This window comes from Stegostoma tigrinum, chromosome 16, assembly GCF_030684315.1.
Source record: "Stegostoma tigrinum isolate sSteTig4 chromosome 16, sSteTig4.hap1, whole genome shotgun sequence".
NCBI lineage: Eukaryota > Metazoa > Chordata > Chondrichthyes > Orectolobiformes > Stegostomatidae > Stegostoma > Stegostoma tigrinum.
Genome location: NC_081369.1, coordinates 3,886,874 through 3,905,089, shown reverse-complemented (window position 1 = coordinate 3,905,089; position 18,216 = coordinate 3,886,874). Strand labels below are relative to the sequence as shown.

Sequence of the window (18,216 nt, the reverse complement as noted above, 5' to 3'; positions counted from 1 at the left end):
GAAAACACTGACTAACCTCTGTATTTGTTAGAAACTGCTACTTATTACAAAGAAATCAAATCTAACCACAAACAAGCAAAATTATGAATTACCAACATATGAATCTACTAGCTGGAATTCTAAACCTATTTTTAAACCCCTACATACAGTCAAAAATGAACAAAATCATTGATGTTATGGAGAAAAATATATTGGGGAAACAGAGCCACACAGCTACTGACTGCATTACAATCTTATGAGGTGAGAATGACTGCCTTTGATATCAAGCCACAGTTGACTGAGTATTGCATCAAGGAGCTCTAGCAAAGCTAAATTCAATGGGAATCAAGTGTAAAGATCTCCACTGGTTGGAATCTTGCACCACGTTAAATGGGTGTGTTTGTGGCAGATCAGTCATCTCAGCTCCAGGACATCTTTGCAGGAGTTCCTCAACTGTTTTATTAATGGCCTTCCTCCCATCGTAAGATCAGAAGTGGGGGTGATCACTAATGATTTCTCAACGTTAAGCACCATTTGTGACTCCTCAGATACTGAAGTAGTCCATATCCAACTGCAGCAAGACCAAGACAATATGTAGGTTTGCACTGGCACATTCATGCTGTACAAGTGTCAGGCAATGAATATCTTAACATGAGTGAATCTAAACATCTTTGACATTCAAGGGCATTGCCATCACAGAATTGCACACTATCAACATTCTGGGAGTTATCAGTGAATAGAAACTCAACTGGACTTGCCATATCAATATAGTGAATACAAAAACAGGTCAGAGGCTAGGAATCCTGCAGTATGTAACTAAGCATTTGACCCCCAAAAGCCTATCCACCACTTACAAGGCATAGGTCAGTTATGAGATTGAATATTTCCCACTTGCCTGGATGAGTACAGTTCCAACAACACTAAAGAGACTTGGCATTACCCAGTACAAAACAGCCTACTTAATTGGCAACACATCCACAAATGCACGGTCCCTCCACCACCAACGTTCAGTAGCTGCAGACTGTACCATCTCCAAGGTGGACCTCAGAAATTTACTAGGGTTCCTTAAAACGGACCTGCCAAATCGACAACCACTACCATCTAAAAGTAAAAGAACAGTGGTCAAATGGAAACACCACCATATTGTATATATAAATTATTATTTTTTTTGAAATTATGAATTTCTAAATTATGTACCTTGTCAAGTTGTCTTGGTGAACAATATCCAAAGCTGTGGATTTAAAAGAGTGAAACATGTTATGTCTAAATATTAATATTAAACAGACGTCTAGCTGATGTTATTTATGTTCTGATGCATTTCCAGTGATTCTGATGCATCAGTGCAATCGAGAGATAGAATTTACCTGTCTACTGACTGCTTACAAATGACTTTCCCAATATTTCAGCGGAGGTTATTGAAAAGTGTAATTAAACCCTGAAGGACTTTGTTTGCTTGGCAATCTGTACAGAGCTGTAGCTTTCTCTTTGGATAGAACCAAACACTTTATCAAACCTTGACAATCCTTTATTCCATGAGGGAACTTAACTTTAGATAAACCCATCTGTTCCAATTTGGACTCTTTCCCAATTCCTAACTCTCACACATCAACGATCACAGTTCTTGTATGCTGTCCCACATTTCTTCTAACAACCTTAAAGACTGAGGCACAACTGGAATGGAGTGATACAAAACAAGGTGAAATATCCTTTATTATGCCGCCCTGCCCTTGATACTGTGTTCCATTGCCTGCTTCTAAGTGCATCAAATAGTGCATTGTCATTCAGACTAAAATTGGAAGAGAAATCCAGTTAAATGTTGGATAATTTCATATGAGCAGTACAACTACAGACTCAAACATTGCTTCAACCTTTGAAACAGAATAATACTATTCTTGTCAGTGAGCCCCTTGATGCTGATTGTTTTACCTGTGTGATTTCAGTGAAGTTCTTTTTGTCACCTTAGTTAGAAATAGTCATTGTGAAGGAGGGGACTTATCCTCTGATACAAAATCCCAATTGATATCTAGTTTTTTGTTATTCCAAAGGCAGGTTTCAGATTTCAGGTAAACAACGTGATGCAAAGGGCTAAATCATACCAGGTTCTTTAACTTTCAAGGAGGGCTTCCTGCTCTGAGACCTGGTGAGTTTTGTTAGAATACTGCAAAAATTACCTACTGTGCTCCAACAGTGCCTTCCTTTCAGATGCAACCTCTCCCACTTTTAATAACAAAGGTATTGGTATTGCTGGGATAAAGAGTTATAGAGTCATACAGCATGGAAACAGACCCTTCGGTCCAACTAGTCCACATTGACCATGTTCCCATGCTAAAGTTGTCCCACCTGCCAGCATTTGGACCATATTCCTCCAAACTTTGCCTATTCAATGTCTTTTAAATGTTGTAACTGTATCTACATTCACCAATTCCTCTGGCAGTTAATTCCACATACTAACCACACTCATGTCCTTTTTAAATCTTTCTCCTTTCACTTTAAAAGTATGCCCCATAGTTTTGAACTCACTCACCTTAGGGAAACGACCTTTGCTATTTACCTTAAACCTCTATAAGGTCACCTGTCAACGCCTACGCTCCAATGAAAAAGTCCTGGCCTATCAAGCCTATTTTTATAATTCAAACTCTTCATTTCCAGTAACATCCTGGTAAATCTTTTCTGAACACTTTCTAGCAATATCCTGCCTGTAACTGGGTGACCAGAACTGGACATAGTACAACAGAAGAGGCCTCATCAACGTCCTGTACAACCTCAACATGATGAGCCAACTCCTATACTGAAAAGTCTGAGCAACGAAGGCAAGCGTGATAAATGCCTTCTTAACCACCCTGTCTACCTGTGATGAAAATTTTGAAGAATTTTACACTTGAACCCCTAGGTCTCTTTGTTCTACAACAGAGCTTTACCATTAATTGTGTAAGCTCTTCCCTTGTTTGATTTACTGAAATGCAATACCTTGCCTTTACCCAAATTAAACTCCATCTGCGACTCCTCAGTGCAATGAACCAATTGACCAAGACCTGTTTGTAAACTTAGAAAACCTTCTTCACTGTTCGCTATACCACAATTTTGGTGTCATCCACAAAATTACTAAACATGCCTCCATATTCTCATCCAAATCGTTTACATAAATGACAAACAAAAGTGGACCCAGTACCGATCTCGATGGAGCAGTGCTAATCACAGGTCTCCAGTTTGAAAAACAACCATCCACCACCACCCTTTGTCTTTCACCCTACAGCTAATTTTGTATCCAATTGGCAAGCTCACCCTGAATCCCATGTGATGAACTTTACTAATTAGTTTATAGTGTGGAACCAAGTCAAAGGCTTTATTGAAGTCCAAGTAAACAATATCTACGATTCTGCCCTCATCAATCTTTTTGATTACTTCCTCGAAAAACTCAATCAAGTTTGTGACTCATGATTTCCCTCTCACAAAACCATGCTGACTATCCTTAATCGTTCGTTGCCTCTCCAAACACAAATCATATCTTTCAGCATCACCTCCAACAATTTTACCCAACACTGATGTCAGACTCACAGGTCTATAGTTCGCAGATTTTTTCTTACAGCCTTTCTTCAATAAAGGGACATCATTAGCCACTCTCCAGTCCTCTGGTATCTCTGCATTTACTGACATCTTTGATGCTGGTGCCACTTTGGAACCTTAGCCATGCTCCTGAGCAAACACTAGCAGTCCAGAGCACTCTTCAATGTTCAATATTGTGGCATAGCATCTCCAAACCAATGTTCTTCGTGGCACATTGATGGCACAGCTGACCCTTTCTTGCATGTAGATATGCACATTCCTAGTCATATAGTTTTTTAAGTGCCAGACCACACAACTCACCAATCCAACAAGCCTCTCTAAGTCTATGCTGTGCTTTCCTGAATGCCCACCTTAGCTCAGGTCTTATCAGTGATGAATGTGGGTCCTGACACTGCTGAGCTCTATCATGCACAAGATTCTGTTCTTCCTGATGAACATCCTCATTGTCCTGTTTGGAAAACTGATCCTGCTCTCACAGCTTGTCAGCAGCTATCACATTCCTTCTTTGCTCTAATTGTGCGGAACATAACATGTGCCCTAAGGTTTTGGAGTAGATTTGTAGCTCGGGTTGTGGGTATTGAGGTTGGTTGGCTCACCAAGCTGGTTTGTTGTTCCACAGATGTTTCGTTACCGTGCTTGGAAACATCCTTAGTGCAGCCTCTGATGAAGCATCGGTGTGTTTTCCCGCCTGGCTTTTAAACTCTGGGATCCGTTGTGATGGATTGCCTCACTTCTGGGTTTCCTCTGTAGTGCTGTTTGTAGCCCTTATCTTCTACCATCCCTCACAGTAAGGCATCTTGATACTCAAACAAAAGAACACATGCATACTGAAGGATTTAGGAATCATGGCAGTATTTAGATAATGGTGGATCATATAAACATTGATGGAATGGAACATTTTTCTATTGAAAAACTCAGTTACCTTATGTATCAGCATATGATATTCTCTGAAGAAGAATCAGTAGATCTGAAATGTTGGCTCTGCATTCTGTTCATGGAAGCTGCCAGACCTGCTGAGTTTCTCCAGCAATTTTCATTTTCTGCAGTTACATGATCAGTGTAAATATTATTTCATAGAGTCATACTGCATAGAACCTCAACCCTCAGCCCACCACGCCATACTCACTAACAAACACCAAACTACACAAGTCCTATTTACTTACACTTGGTCCATTGCCTACTAAACTTTGATATTTTAAGTACTTATCCAGGTGCTTTTTAAATGTTGTGAGAGTACCTGCCTCCATCACACCTGCAGGTAGCATGTTCCATACTTTTGCTGCCACCTGGGTGAAAAACAAACTTTCCTTAGATCGCTTCTAAACCACTTGCTCCTCACCTCAAACTTATGCCGTTTGGCTTTCAACATGAGAAAAATATTGTCACAAACTACCCGATATCTAATCCTCATAATTTTGTATACCTCAGTCAGAACCCCCTTAGCCACCTCTGCTCCAGGGTAAATAGACCCAGTCTATCCAATCTCTCCTCATATCTCAGACTTTCTATCCCAGGTGAATCTCCTGTGCACTGTCTCCGGGGCAATTATGTCCTGACAATGCAGTGGCAAGCAGAACTTCAGATAGTGCGCCATCTGTGGTTTAGCCAAGTTTTATACAGTTGTGACAAGACTTTCCTGCTCCTATATTTTACACCCGGCTAATTAAGGCATGCATCACTTTACCTTCTTCACAACCCAATCTCCCCACACTGATGCCTTCAGGGATTCATGGACTTATCCACCAAGACCCCTTTGTTCCTCAAGACTCCCTAGGGACTGACCAGTCGTTGTGTATATCCTCCTTTATTAGACTTGCCAGATCTTGCACTTATCAGGATTAAATTCAACTGCCATTGCTGTCCCCAATTTACCAGCTGATCAATATCAGACTGTAGCCTTAGACCATCCTCCTCACTATCAATAACACCACCAATTTTCATGTCATCTGCAAACTTACTAATTATACGGTCTCCATACACATCCAAGTCGTTAATGTATATAAAACACAACAGAGATCCCAGCACTGATCACTGTAGTACACCACTGGTTACAGTCTTCCAAACACATAAACAGCACTCCATCATCACCCTTTGCCTCCTATTTGTAAGCCAGTTTTGGATCCAGTTTGCCAAAATGCCTTGGATCCCATGGGGCTGTTACCTTTTGGATGAACCTTCCATGTGGAAGTTTGTCAAAGGCCTTACTGAAGTCCATTTAAACCACATCAACTGCATCACCCTTATCAATATATTTAGTCACCTTTTCAAAAAACTTGATAAATTAGTCGAACAGAAGTTCCCTCCAACAAATCTGTGCTGACTATTCTCAATCAATTCTTGCCTTTCCAAATATCAATTAATTCTGTCCCTCAAATTTTTCCAATAATTTTCCCACCACTGATGTCAAACTAACTGGTCTGTATTTACCTGGCCTATTCCTACTGCCCTTTTGAATAAAGGAATCACATTAGCTGTCATCCAGTGATCACACTTCACCTGTAGCCATTGAAATATTAAATATTTCCACTAAGAGCCCAGCAATTTCCTTCCTTCCCTCCATGGCAACCTGGGATACATCTCATCAGGCCCTGGGGATTTATGAACCTTTATGCTTGCTAAAGCATCTGATACTTCCTCCTTACTTATTTTGACAGTCTCTAGGATCTTGCCCTCAGTTGAAATCTCCAGCTACAATGTCTCTCTCCTTACAGATGAGAAATATTCATTTAAGAAGTCACCCACATCCTCTGGCTCCTCACAAGGATTGATCCTTTGGACTTTAATCAGGCCTACACTTTCTCTAGTAATCTTCCTGCTTGAAGTTTACTTATGAAATACTTTAAGAGTTTTCTGTAATTCTGTCTGCCAGAGGTAATTAGTGGTCTCTCTTTGTCTTCCTGATTTCTTTTATAAGCACCCCACTAAACTTTCTATAGTCTTCAAGTGCCTCTGTTGTTTTTAATTCTCTGTACCTAACATATGTTTCCTCCTTTTTCTTTATCAAACTATTGGTATCCCATGATGTCCAGGGTTCCTTATGAAGGCCTTCCCATTCACACAGAAGTAAAGCCATTTTGGCTGTCAAACTGACACTTGCTATGCCAATGCTGAGCATGGCTGTAACCATCTTTTCATTTGGAGGTTGCATTTATTACAACTCCAGATCCTGGAAGGCATTACAGGTTATTCGGGACACTCTGAGCACCAGATTTAGTTTGATTGTCAGGTCGCTGGCCCCTGAACCTCCATGTCCCTTTCTACACTTCTGGATAGTCAGTCTGTTCTGAACACTCATGTTCTAATGAACCTCTTATTCTAAGAGAATGGCACCTGGTCCCAGAAGGCAAAACATATTCTTCGTATCTATCCTGTACAGCCCCCTGAAAATCTTACTTGTTGCAATAGGTCTCCTTTCATTCTTCGAAATGCAATTACTACAGCTCCAACTTATTAGTCTTTCCCCATAAGACTTTTCCTCCAATACTGGGACAGGCAAGTGAACCTTCTCTGGGCTACCTCCAAAGCCAGTCTATCTTTCCATAGATAAGGTGCCTAAAACTATTTGTAGTTGTGCAGGTGTGGTCTGTTTAATGCCTTTTGTAGTTTTCAAAACTTCCCTATATTTATACTCTGTTCCCTTTGAAATAATGTGATGTTCATGAGGGGAAACCTTGGCCTCAGGCACCTAAGGAGAACTCCACAATTCTCATTCTTTTCCCACTATTGGTCATGGGATCTTTAACATCCACCCAATAGCATGGACAGAACCCATGTTTTGACATCTCCCTCAGCATTGACCCTGTGACAGTGCTGTGTTTGCTAAGTACTGACCGTCCAACAGTGTTGTAACTCCCTCAGTACTGACCCTCTTACAGTGCAGTGTTCTCTCAGCACTGACCCTTCGACAGTGCGGTGCTCCCTCAGTACTGACCCTCTTACAGTGCAGTGTTCTCTCAGCATTGATCCTTCAACAATGCAGTGCTCCCTCAGCACTGGCATTGTAAGTGTTAGATTGGGTAATTTGGTCCAAACCTTAGAGTGGGAGCTCAAACCTTCTACCTTCTAGTTTTGAAGCCTCATTGCCTTTTTTGAATGATTATTAAGTGCCAGTAACATCATGTGGAAATTCTGAATGGTAAATTCATGAGATGAAATGTAGCAAGAGTTTATGTTAATTGAGAGTAAACCAGAGCAGGAGTGATCCCTTTAGGAGCTGATGAAAACATAATGAAAACACATTTGACAATGGCTAGGTGAAGCGACTTAAAGAACAATTTACTGAATGCAAAAAAATTACATCTCAAATGTTTAATAACAAAATAGATCAAAATTCAACCTCTTTTCTCTAACTTTAATTATCCATCTCCTCCCTCCAAGGAGATTCTCCAAATATTTGAAGAGGTGAGCAAAGACCATCTCATTGTGGCTTGTCAGAAAATTATATTAAAAAATTTAAAATATTTTTATTAACATTTTGCATCAGTAAATTTTTCAAGAATGTTCCCAATACTTTTCCAAAAGCTTTCCAAATGTTGTTTCGGCCACAGCTAGAGTATTATTGCAGTTCTGGAATGCACACTATAGAACGGATGTGAAAGCACTAGAGAGGGCGCAGAGGTCACCTACCAGGATGTTGTCTGGACTGGAGAGTTTCAGTTACGAAGAGAGAATGGACAGACTGGGGTTGTTTTCTTTAGAGCAGAGGAGATTGAGAGGAGACATGATTGAGATGTATAAAATTATGAGGGCTGTACATTGTGTGGACAGAAAGAGAGTTGGAGGTATCAATGACCAGGGGGCATCAATTGAAGGTACAGGACAGAAGGTTTAGAGGAGCTGTAATAAAAATGTTTTTAATCAGAGGAGTGTGGGAATCTGCAACTCACTGCCTGCAAAGGTGGTACCTCAAATGTTTAAGAAGTATTTAGGTATGCATTTGAAATGCCAAGGCATGCAAGGTATGGAGCAAGTGCTGGAAAACAAGATTAGAATAATTGGGTGAGATAGTAAGAACTGCTGATGCTGGAACCAGAGATAACAAAAGTGGAGCTTGAGGAGCACAGCAGACCAGGCAGCATCAGAGGAGCAAGAAAGCTGATGTTTCAGGTTGGGACCCTTCTTCAGAAAAGAAGACCCGAAACGTCAGTTTTCCTGCTACTGTGATACTGCCTGCCCTGCTGTGCTCCTCCATCTTCACACTGTGTTATCTCTAGAATAATTGGGTGGTTGTTTTTGTCTGGCATTAGTGTGATGGGCCAAAGAGCTTTTTTCTGTACTGTAAATTTCTATGACCCTAAACGTTTTGAGAATAATTTTCCAAAGGTTTTGTAAAGACTTCACTAAATTTTGAAAACTTTAAAAAAAATTATCAACAAGTTTTAAATGTTTGGCTGAGAGGGCAATTAATTTTCCCCATAGTTTTCTGTAACTGTGGGATAATTTGGGAGCTAATTGTTTTTACTGCCAGTTTTCTCAAACGAATGACTACCTGTAAAAACAGAAAATGCTGGAAATAACCATCAGATTTGTAACATCTACGGTGGAGATTAATGAGCACTTTTTATTGGAACTGAAAGGTCCCTGACCCGAAACATCAACGTGTTTTCTTTCACCACAGAGGCTGCCAGTACTGCTGGGTGTTTACATCCCTTGCTGTTTTAATTTCAGATTTACAAATTAACTGTACATTTTTGTATGATTGTACCAGTTTATGATGAAGTTAGCCTGGACTCTGGAAAATCTTTCTCATTTTGTGAAAATTGTACCTTAAGATATTCATTAATTTTAACTCCAGAACTCAAGCATATTCCTGATACTCAGTCCCAGCAGAAAAATATGTGTGTGCTGAGAGCACACATTCAGAAGATTTATATTTACAAGTTGTACTAATGATTTAGATGGCTTGGTAATTAGCACTGCTGCCTCACAACATCAGGGACCTGGGTTTGATTCCGCACTCGGCCGACTGTTCATGTGGGGTTTGCACATTCTCTCCATGTCTGTGTGGATTTTTTCCAGGTTCTCCAGTTTCCTCCCATAGTCCAAAGATGTTGAGGTTAGGTGGATTGGCCATGCTAAATTGCCTGTAGCATCCAGAGATGTGCAGGCTAAGTAGATTAGCTATACTAAATTGCCCACAGTGTTCAGGAGCCTGTAGATTAGATGTGTTAGCCATGCGAAATGCAGGGTTATCGGGAAAGGGTAGGGGATGTGGATGGGGTTGGGTGCAGTGTTCTTCAGAAGGTCAGTGTGGACTTGTTTGGCTTAATGGAGGAGGTTGCAAATGTCCTACGGTGTGATTTGGACAAGTTCAGGGAGTAGGCAGATGAGGTATAATGTGAGATTATAAACTTTGGTAGCAAAAACAGGAAAGCCATTATTATCTCAATGGGTAAGGGGAGATGCAGTAAAATCTGAATGTCCTTGTACACTACTCGCTGAAAGAAATTATGCAGGTGCAACAGGGGTTGACCTCCATAGTCAGAGGCTCTGAGTATAGGAGCAGGAGCTTTGGTGAGACAATGCCCAGAGTATCGTGAGCAGTTTTGATCTTCTTATCTGAGGAAGGATGCTCTGGCAAGTGAGTGCAACAAAGGTTTGTCAACCTGATTCCTGGACTGACATTTAAGAGTTTGTGCGGTTAGGACAAAATTCACTGGATTTTGCAAGAATTGAAGGGGTTTTCACAGAAAACTGTAAAATTCTAACAGGACTAGACAGGGTAAACACATGAAGGATGTTCCTGATGTTCACTGTCAAAGGATATGGGGTAGGACATTTATGACTGAGATGAGGAGTAATTTCTTCGCCCAGAGAGTGGTGAGCTTGTGGAATTTGCTGCCATGTAAAGTGGCTGAGACCAAAATAATGAACATTTTCAAGAAAGCCTTAGATATAGTTCTCAAGGCTAAAGGGATAAAAATGTATGTGCAGAAGTAGAAACAGGGTGCTGAGTTGGAAGGTCAGCCATGATAATGTTGAATAGTTGAACTAGTAGCCTAGTTCTGCGTCTCTGTTTCTATGTTTGTTCTGTAAGCTGGAGACAGAATTTGGAAAAAAGTGCAAACACGGTTTAAAACATGTGCTGAATTTTCACAACTTCTGTCCTCGTAAGAATTTATTGATCATGGTGGTGTTTTATGCTGCTTTGATCTCTTTGATGTGAAAAGCCCTTGAAGGTATAAGTTTAACAAGGTAATTGGTTGAATACTTTGTCTGTTGTTGAGTTATGTACAATTGTATACTATTGTGTGGTGAGGCATGACTTTGAAAGAGCTTTAAAGATTCATAAGGGCTTGCCATTGGTGAAAGTGGGGGAAGATTGTGGGCTTTGACTTTTAAAAAAAAATGTAATGTTTATTCCTTCAAAAATTTTACACTTTTATCTTCTTTGCCTTTCTGTGTTAGATAGTTTCTTTGCATTCTTTATTCTGTTAACAAGCTAGTTGAGACTACAGGATGCAACATGCATTCTCTAATATTTGCGGGTGGCAGAATGAACAAACACTACCTTGATACATGAAACAGACCTGTGTAGAATAGAACAACTGAACGATATCAAGCCTGTACCTTCTCTTTGTACAATGCACAGTATTCATTACCTTATTTTAGGAAGGATATAAATACATTAGATGGCAGTCCTGTGAAAGCTCACCAGCTTGATCCTGAATATGAGTAACGGTTGAGTATATTTAGAATGAAAAGTGATCTTATTGAATCACAAGGTCTTTAGGGGGATTGACAGGGTAAATGCTGAAAGATTGTTTCTCCTCGTGGGAGAATCTAGGACCAGAAAACATCATTCAGAATAAAAGGTTACACATTTAAGACAGAGATGAGAAGGAATTTCTTCTGTCAGAGGACAGTGAATTTGTGGAATTCTTTGCCACAGAGGGCTGTTGAGACCGGGTTGTTAACTGTATTCAATGCTAAGATAGACACATTATGAATTAGAAAGAGAATTAAAGGTTATGAGCGCAATACAGGAAGATTGAGTTGAGGATTTATGATCTCATGATCTCATTGAATGGTCAACCAAATTCAATATACCGTCTTATGTCTTATGGTTTTATGCCTTTCCAGTCTGCCCACAAATGTAATTCTTTATTCTTGGAACTATTTTAGTCAATCTCTTTTGCATCCTCTTGAAACCTTTACAGCTTTTCTGCAGTTCCCAGAATTGAGCAAAAACAGTCCAGCTGGACCAAACTAGTATTTAATGCAAGTTTAGTGTAGCCTTTTAACTTTTGTACTCTAGCCTCTATTTATAAAAGATTCCAGAAGCTTTAATAATTGTTTTATTAATGTGATTTGTGAGCCAGCACTCCCAGCTCTGTTTCTGCATTCCATTTGAAGTTGTACCATTTAGCTAGTTTCATTTCTCCTCATTCTTACAATCAAAATGTACAGACTTACATATCCCTCCATTGAATTTTGTTAATTTGTGTCCAGCATTTCATCCAATGCTTGTCTATTTGTGTAAGTTAATGAATGGATAATATATAGACCACAGTGAAAACTTCCCCTTATTCATTGTTTATGATAAACAGTAAGGATGCAGATTATTTGCTGCATGAAAAATGACCTTGCCTTCTGTAATTTAATCCTTGGGAAAAAAAGGCTTGGGTCTACAGTTTTGTGTGGTCGTTGAGACTCCAGAAACCTTTCAAAAACAGTGGTTAGGGCTTGGTCTGGAAATCCTGTCTCTATTTCCGACAAATGGCAATTTTTCTGGTAAGGGGATGGATTGTCATTTACACGAGAAGGACACCTGAACTCAGCAATAATAAACTTTTAGAATGGGCATAAATGCTTGTGAAGGGTGAATAAGAACTATAGAATTATCAGCTATTAAGTTATTTTAATATAAAAGCCCTTTAAACTTGAAACAAAATTTTTAATAAAGAAAAAGCTGTGCTAGTAGAAGGGTCCAGACCCGAAACGTCAGCTTTCCTGCTCTTTTGATGCTGCTTGGCCTGCTGTTCCTCCAGCTCCACATCTTGTTATCTCAGACTCCAGCATCGTCAGCTCCTACTGCCTCTGTGCTAGTAGTTTCATAGCTGTTCATTGAAATAGCCCAAAGTGTTATCATTAGAGCATTATTACTGATTAATGGCTTACCATAACCTATCATTATCATAATGTTGGTGGGGGCTGAAAGTTCACAGCTCAAAAAGGCTGGTGAAAAATTAGATATATTTGGCTTGTGGCTATGAATCCAAATTTTTTTATAAGGAACGGAGTACATCAGATTTAAAAAGGCTTTCTTGTATGATTTTAATTGTGTACATATTAGCAAAATGTGTAACAGATATTTCGAGTTTAATTTAATATCATCTCCTTGGGTTTGCTCATTGTGCACTTTGAGAGAGAACAAATATTGATGGTGGGCGGTTTGCATGGGTTAGCAGAAGCTAAAATATATGCACACGGGGAAGGATGTGAGGCTGAGTGTGAGACAGGTTAGGACATGAGGGCCAAATGTTTAAGGAAACAGCTGGAACCAGCCCTCAGAGAACTGAGGTGGACTTTTTATCAGTAAGCCTTTGCACTTGCATTCTAGAATCTGACTCAATCCCGCACTGCCTCCCACCCCTCAAAGATGAAAATTCCAGCATGTAGGGCACATTTTCCCTATTGAGTGTGTTTATTTGACTTTAAAATATCTAAGGGACTCAGGACAATGATTGTTTATTCAAACATCTGCAAGATGAGTCAGTCTATGATTCTATGAATCCACGATTATCAGTATAACACTAACTGCAAAGTCTCACTGGTTGCCATCTTCTCATATTAAATTATCTATCTGATAACTTCACTCTGTGTGTGGACCTGATGTTCCAGATATTAATTTCCTACAATCTACCCAAAAGGTATTTGATCTTTGGCCTTCTTATTTTTGCTGGTTGTGTTATTCCTTACATGCCTGACCTTGCTCTTCTGTTTGGCACTGTGTTTCGGTATTCATCATCATTACTTTTACTGAAAATGTAACCCTTAACTGACTGATTCAGTCCCTTCATGGCACCCTGAGTTAGGAGAATTGGGAGCTTTCCTGGCTTTTTGTAACTACCTTGGGAGCAAAAGTCCAGTCCTACAATATATATAGAGCATTTTATAAACTCAGGTATACCTCAAATCTGTTTGTTAGTCGTACTTTGTTAAGGTGTTAGTCACTATTGAATGCAAGAAATGCAGCTTCCATTTGGCACATGGTAAAGTTTTACAAATTAATAGTCCTGCTGTGCTAAAATTGTAGCAGCTTTGGAGCTGGAAATAAAATTGTCGCTGCAATATCTCGCCTCACACTTGGGTATTCTCTCGGCTCAGACTGCTGCTATTGGGAACTACAGAAGTAGGAGGAATGTGGGTGGAGAGAACTTCTGTAACACAGTAAAATGAAAATTATGCTTTCAAGAAAATTCATCATTTGTTAAGCTGTTTCCCATAATGATCTATTGTAGGTGAAGACATCTTTATCCATTTGTACGGAGCTGCAACAGACATAAATGTAAGACTGGACAAAAACTCAGTAATAATCGAGAAAACCTACATATCATTGGCTAACCAGAGAGTGGTTTCCATTTGCAATAGGAGTGATGTAATTGTGCACTTTCAGTGGAAGGCCTTTGCAACTCCAGAAGAAGAAGAGCAGCAAAAAATCAGGTAAATCAATTAGTGTCTAAGACTCTTTAACTTACGTAATATTTATTAACTAAGTCTCATGAAGACATTTCTGTCATATATGTAGGATCTATCTACAGGAATTGAAACCTCAATTGCAGACTAGACTTCCAAATGGTCGCCACATCTGCCATTGTTGGTTGCAGGCCAATCCCAATATTGGTCTCAACTGATGGATGGAACATGGCAACTTACTCTTTTGGTAACCTCATGGTGAAGATCTTGCATTCACAAGGCCCTCCGAGAATTGTTACCCAATGGCTAGAACCTTTTGTTAATATATTTTAAAAGCTAAAGATTGATGCTATGTTAGTGTTGCAGAAAGATTCAGTATCCTGTAGATTCCGTATTCAGTATTTCTATCCTGGCAGTTCTGTGGAAGCCTTCCCCTTTTCTGTCACAGTTCATACTGTACAGTTCATTGAATCACAAGTATGGTTTTTCCTACATGTAAGCTCATTGCGCATGAGTAGGCCTACATTCTGTCTTAGCCAAAATCTGACTCCAAATTGATAACATTTTATTTTTCATTGAAACTGTTTTGTCAGATGACATATTCTGTTATGTTCTACAAGCAAACTGCTGTGAACACAACTGGAACTCAACTCCTGGCTTCACCTTGATATCCTTCCTGATAAAGGGTCAGTTACCTGAGACATTAAACCTGATCTCAGTTTTTACAGGGGCAATAGGGACACCTGAACTGGCTAAAGCTCTGCTGGAGTCTCAATTCCAGAAATACTGGCTTCAAATGCATGCAGATACGTGTCAAGGATTAAGTATGTGAATAAAATGTTTGTTTATATAAAGGATAATGTTCTTGAATCAAAGTATCAAATAGTGTTTTTTTATCGAGGAACAAAAACAAAGTTGCTGGAAAAGTTCAGCAGGTCTGGCAGCATCTGTGAAGGAGAAAACAGAGTTAACGTTTCAGGTCCAGTGACCCTTCCACAGAACTGATGGTGGCTGCGAAAACGTCAGTTTATACACAAAAAATAGGGCATTGGGTCGGGTAGGGAATAAATGATGGGATAGAACCCAAAGAGAGAGAGAGAGAGACAGTTTTACAGCCAAAGGAGTTGCTAACGATCAGGCTAGGAGGGTGAATAGTTGTTAATGGAGACTATTAGTGACTAACAACAGAGGGTGTGTAGTGGCAGGCTGTGTGGTAACAAGACCTGGTGTTTGGGGTGGGGGCCTGGGACATTGGAGAGCTTAGGCCCTAAAATTTTTGAACTCAGTATTGCGTCCGGAGGACTGTAGGGATCCCATGCCAAAAATGAGGTGTTGTTCCTTCAGCTTGTGTTGGGCTTCACAGGAACACCGTAGCAAGCCAGAGACAGAGATGTTGGCCAGGGAGCAGGGTGGTGCATTGAAGTGGCAGGCAACGGGTAGTTCAGGATCTTGTTTGCGAGCAGAACGTAGATGTTCTGCGAAACGGTCGCCAAGTCTATGATTTGTTTCCCTAATGTAGAGGAAACCACATTTTAAGCAGCGAATGCAGTTGACTAGATTCTGGGAAATGCAGGTAAAGTATTGCTTCACGTGAAAGGTATGTTTGGACCCTGGATACTGGGGAGGGAGGAGGTAAATGCACAGGTGTTGCACCTTCGCCGGTTACAGTGGAAGGTGCTGTAGGGCTGTGGGGAGGCATTGGGGGTGAACGAAGTGTGGACCAGGGTGTCCCGGAGGGAACGGTCCCTGTGGAAGGCAGACAAGGGAGGGGAGGGGAATATGTGTCAGGTGGTGGCATCTTGCTGGAGGTGGTGGAAATGGCGTCTGATAATCTTCTGGATGTGGGTATTGGTGGGATGGTAGGTGAGGATAAGGGGACCCCTATCGCTGTTGCAGGAGGGAAGAGAAGGGATGAGGGTGGAAGTGCAGGAGATGGGTCAGACCTGATTGAGGCCCCTGTTGACAACGGAGCCCTACGGCACCTTCCCCTGTAACTGGCGAAGGTGCAACACCTACACATTTACCTCCTCCCTCCCCAGTATCCAAGGGCCAAAACATACCTTCCAGGTGAAGCAACACTTCATCTGCACTTCCCAGAATATAGTCTACTGCATTCGCTGCTCACAATGTGGCTTCCTCTAAATTAGGGAAACGAATCGTAGACTTGGTGACCGTTTTGCAGAACATCTACATTCTGCTCCCAAAAAAGACCCTGAACTACCTGTGGCCTGCCACTTCAATGCACCACCCTGCTCCCTGGCCAACATCTCTGTCTCTGGCTTGCTGTGTTCCAGTGAAGCCCAACGCAAGCTGGAGGAACAATACCTCAGTTTCCACTTGGGGACCCTACAGCCCTCCGGACTCAATATTGAATTCAATAATTTTTGGGCATAAACTCTCCCATGTCCCAGCCCCTCACCCCACACACCAAGTCTTGTTACCACACAGCCTGCCATTACACACCCCCTGTTGTTAGTCACTAACAGTCCCCTTTAAAACTACTCACCCTCCCAGCCTGATTGTTAGCAACCCCTTATCTCTCTCTCTCTTTGGGCTGTATCCCTATCGTTTACTCGCCACCCCACCCACCTCCCTATTTTCTGCATATAAACTGACATTTTCCCAGCCACCATCAATTCTGAGGAAGGGTCACCGGATTGGGAATGTTAACTCTGTTTTCTCCTTCACAGATACTGCCAGAACTGCTGAGCTTTTCCAGAAGCTTTGGTTTTGTTCCTGATTTGCAGCATCTGCAGTTCTTTTGGTATTTAGTGTTTTTTTATTGATGACTCTTTTTAGACTTAGACTTTTAGACTTTGTTTCACCTCAGCTCAGTGCCTGAGGTCGATAGATGATGGATTTTGAGTGAGTTGATACAAAGGTAAAAGGTATACAAATGATGGTCTGTGTGGGGGTACAGGTTGATATGAGTTGTCGCTAATTTGGCATGGGGCCTATAATGAACCTTGGAAAGTGGGTAGAGGCAGATAGATTGACATGGAGGTTGTCGGGGGTCGCATGGGAGAGTGGCATGGATAAATTGGAGGGAATGACATGGATGGCTCATAGGTAACGAATGGACATGAGAGCAAGAGATCTGTCTTTTGTTTCTTCATTTTTCTTGAGAGCTGGGGTAGAAGTCATCGATAACCAAAGCAGGCCTTTCAAACAGCCCACCACCTCGACCCCTGACAGTGCCTGTAGTACTTCTGAACTCTGCAGGATCAGCGGCCTGGCTTCCACGAACCACTACTACACCGCATATCTAATTATTCGGTGTTCGGAAGAAGAGCTGTCTTGGTCTCACAGTGTTTATCTTCTGTTTAAGTTCCTGCAGATGCTGCCAATGCTGCTGATTTTCTCTAGCGCTTATTGTTTATTTCAGAGTTCCAGCATCCACTTTATTTTACTTTTAAAAAAGCTAATTTGACTAATGTCCCAACAATTTAAATTTAAACAGGCTTTTGATTCATTGCTGGTACATACTTCTCTAAAACGCAATTTGGGATCTGACGATGCGTGCAGTTTTAACTCTGAAATTTCTGCGGTTTTCTGTCTATTATTTGGGCCTTTTTCTGAATTATGCTGTTATCTAATAAGATTATAAACCCACAGGGAAGGCATGCAGAAATACCATGTAAGCATCCAAATGTTTTGAGAAGATGGTTTAGCGTTGCAACTCCTAATGCCAGTTGTCCTGCTTGCCCTATATCTGCCACTGCATTTGCTGTTCGCCTGACTACTGACACCATTGGTGTGTGTTCACAAGGTGCGCCAGGACTGGTGACGTTCCTTGCTCAGTTGTTGTCATCAGTGCGTCCTGTTGTCTGCTGGTCTGTTCATTTTGTTTTTTCAAAAAAACTCTTTCGCCGTTAGTCTTTCGAGCCCTTATCTGTTCCCTTCAGTTTCCTTTTCTTCTCCCAACTCCCCACTTGCCTTTTCCTGTTCTCGTCACCTCTCCCAAGCCCCTGTCTGCCTTCTCTTGTTCTCTTTGCCTCTCCTGAACTCCGTCTGCCCTTTCCTGTTCCTTTCACC

General features: G+C 40.9%; 1 protein-coding gene across 1 annotated transcript in view; it reads left to right on the top strand.

Moving 5' to 3' along the window:
• The window catches only part of hydin (HYDIN axonemal central pair apparatus protein), a 654,146-nt gene that overhangs the window by 160,950 nt on the left and 474,980 nt on the right, over positions 1–18,216 (top strand). Inside the window, exon 8 of the mRNA XM_059651568.1 lies at positions 14,007–14,208. Within this exon, the coding sequence (XP_059507551.1) occupies positions 14,007–14,208 (202 nt within the window). The remainder of the gene's footprint in view (positions 1–14,006; positions 14,209–18,216) is intronic.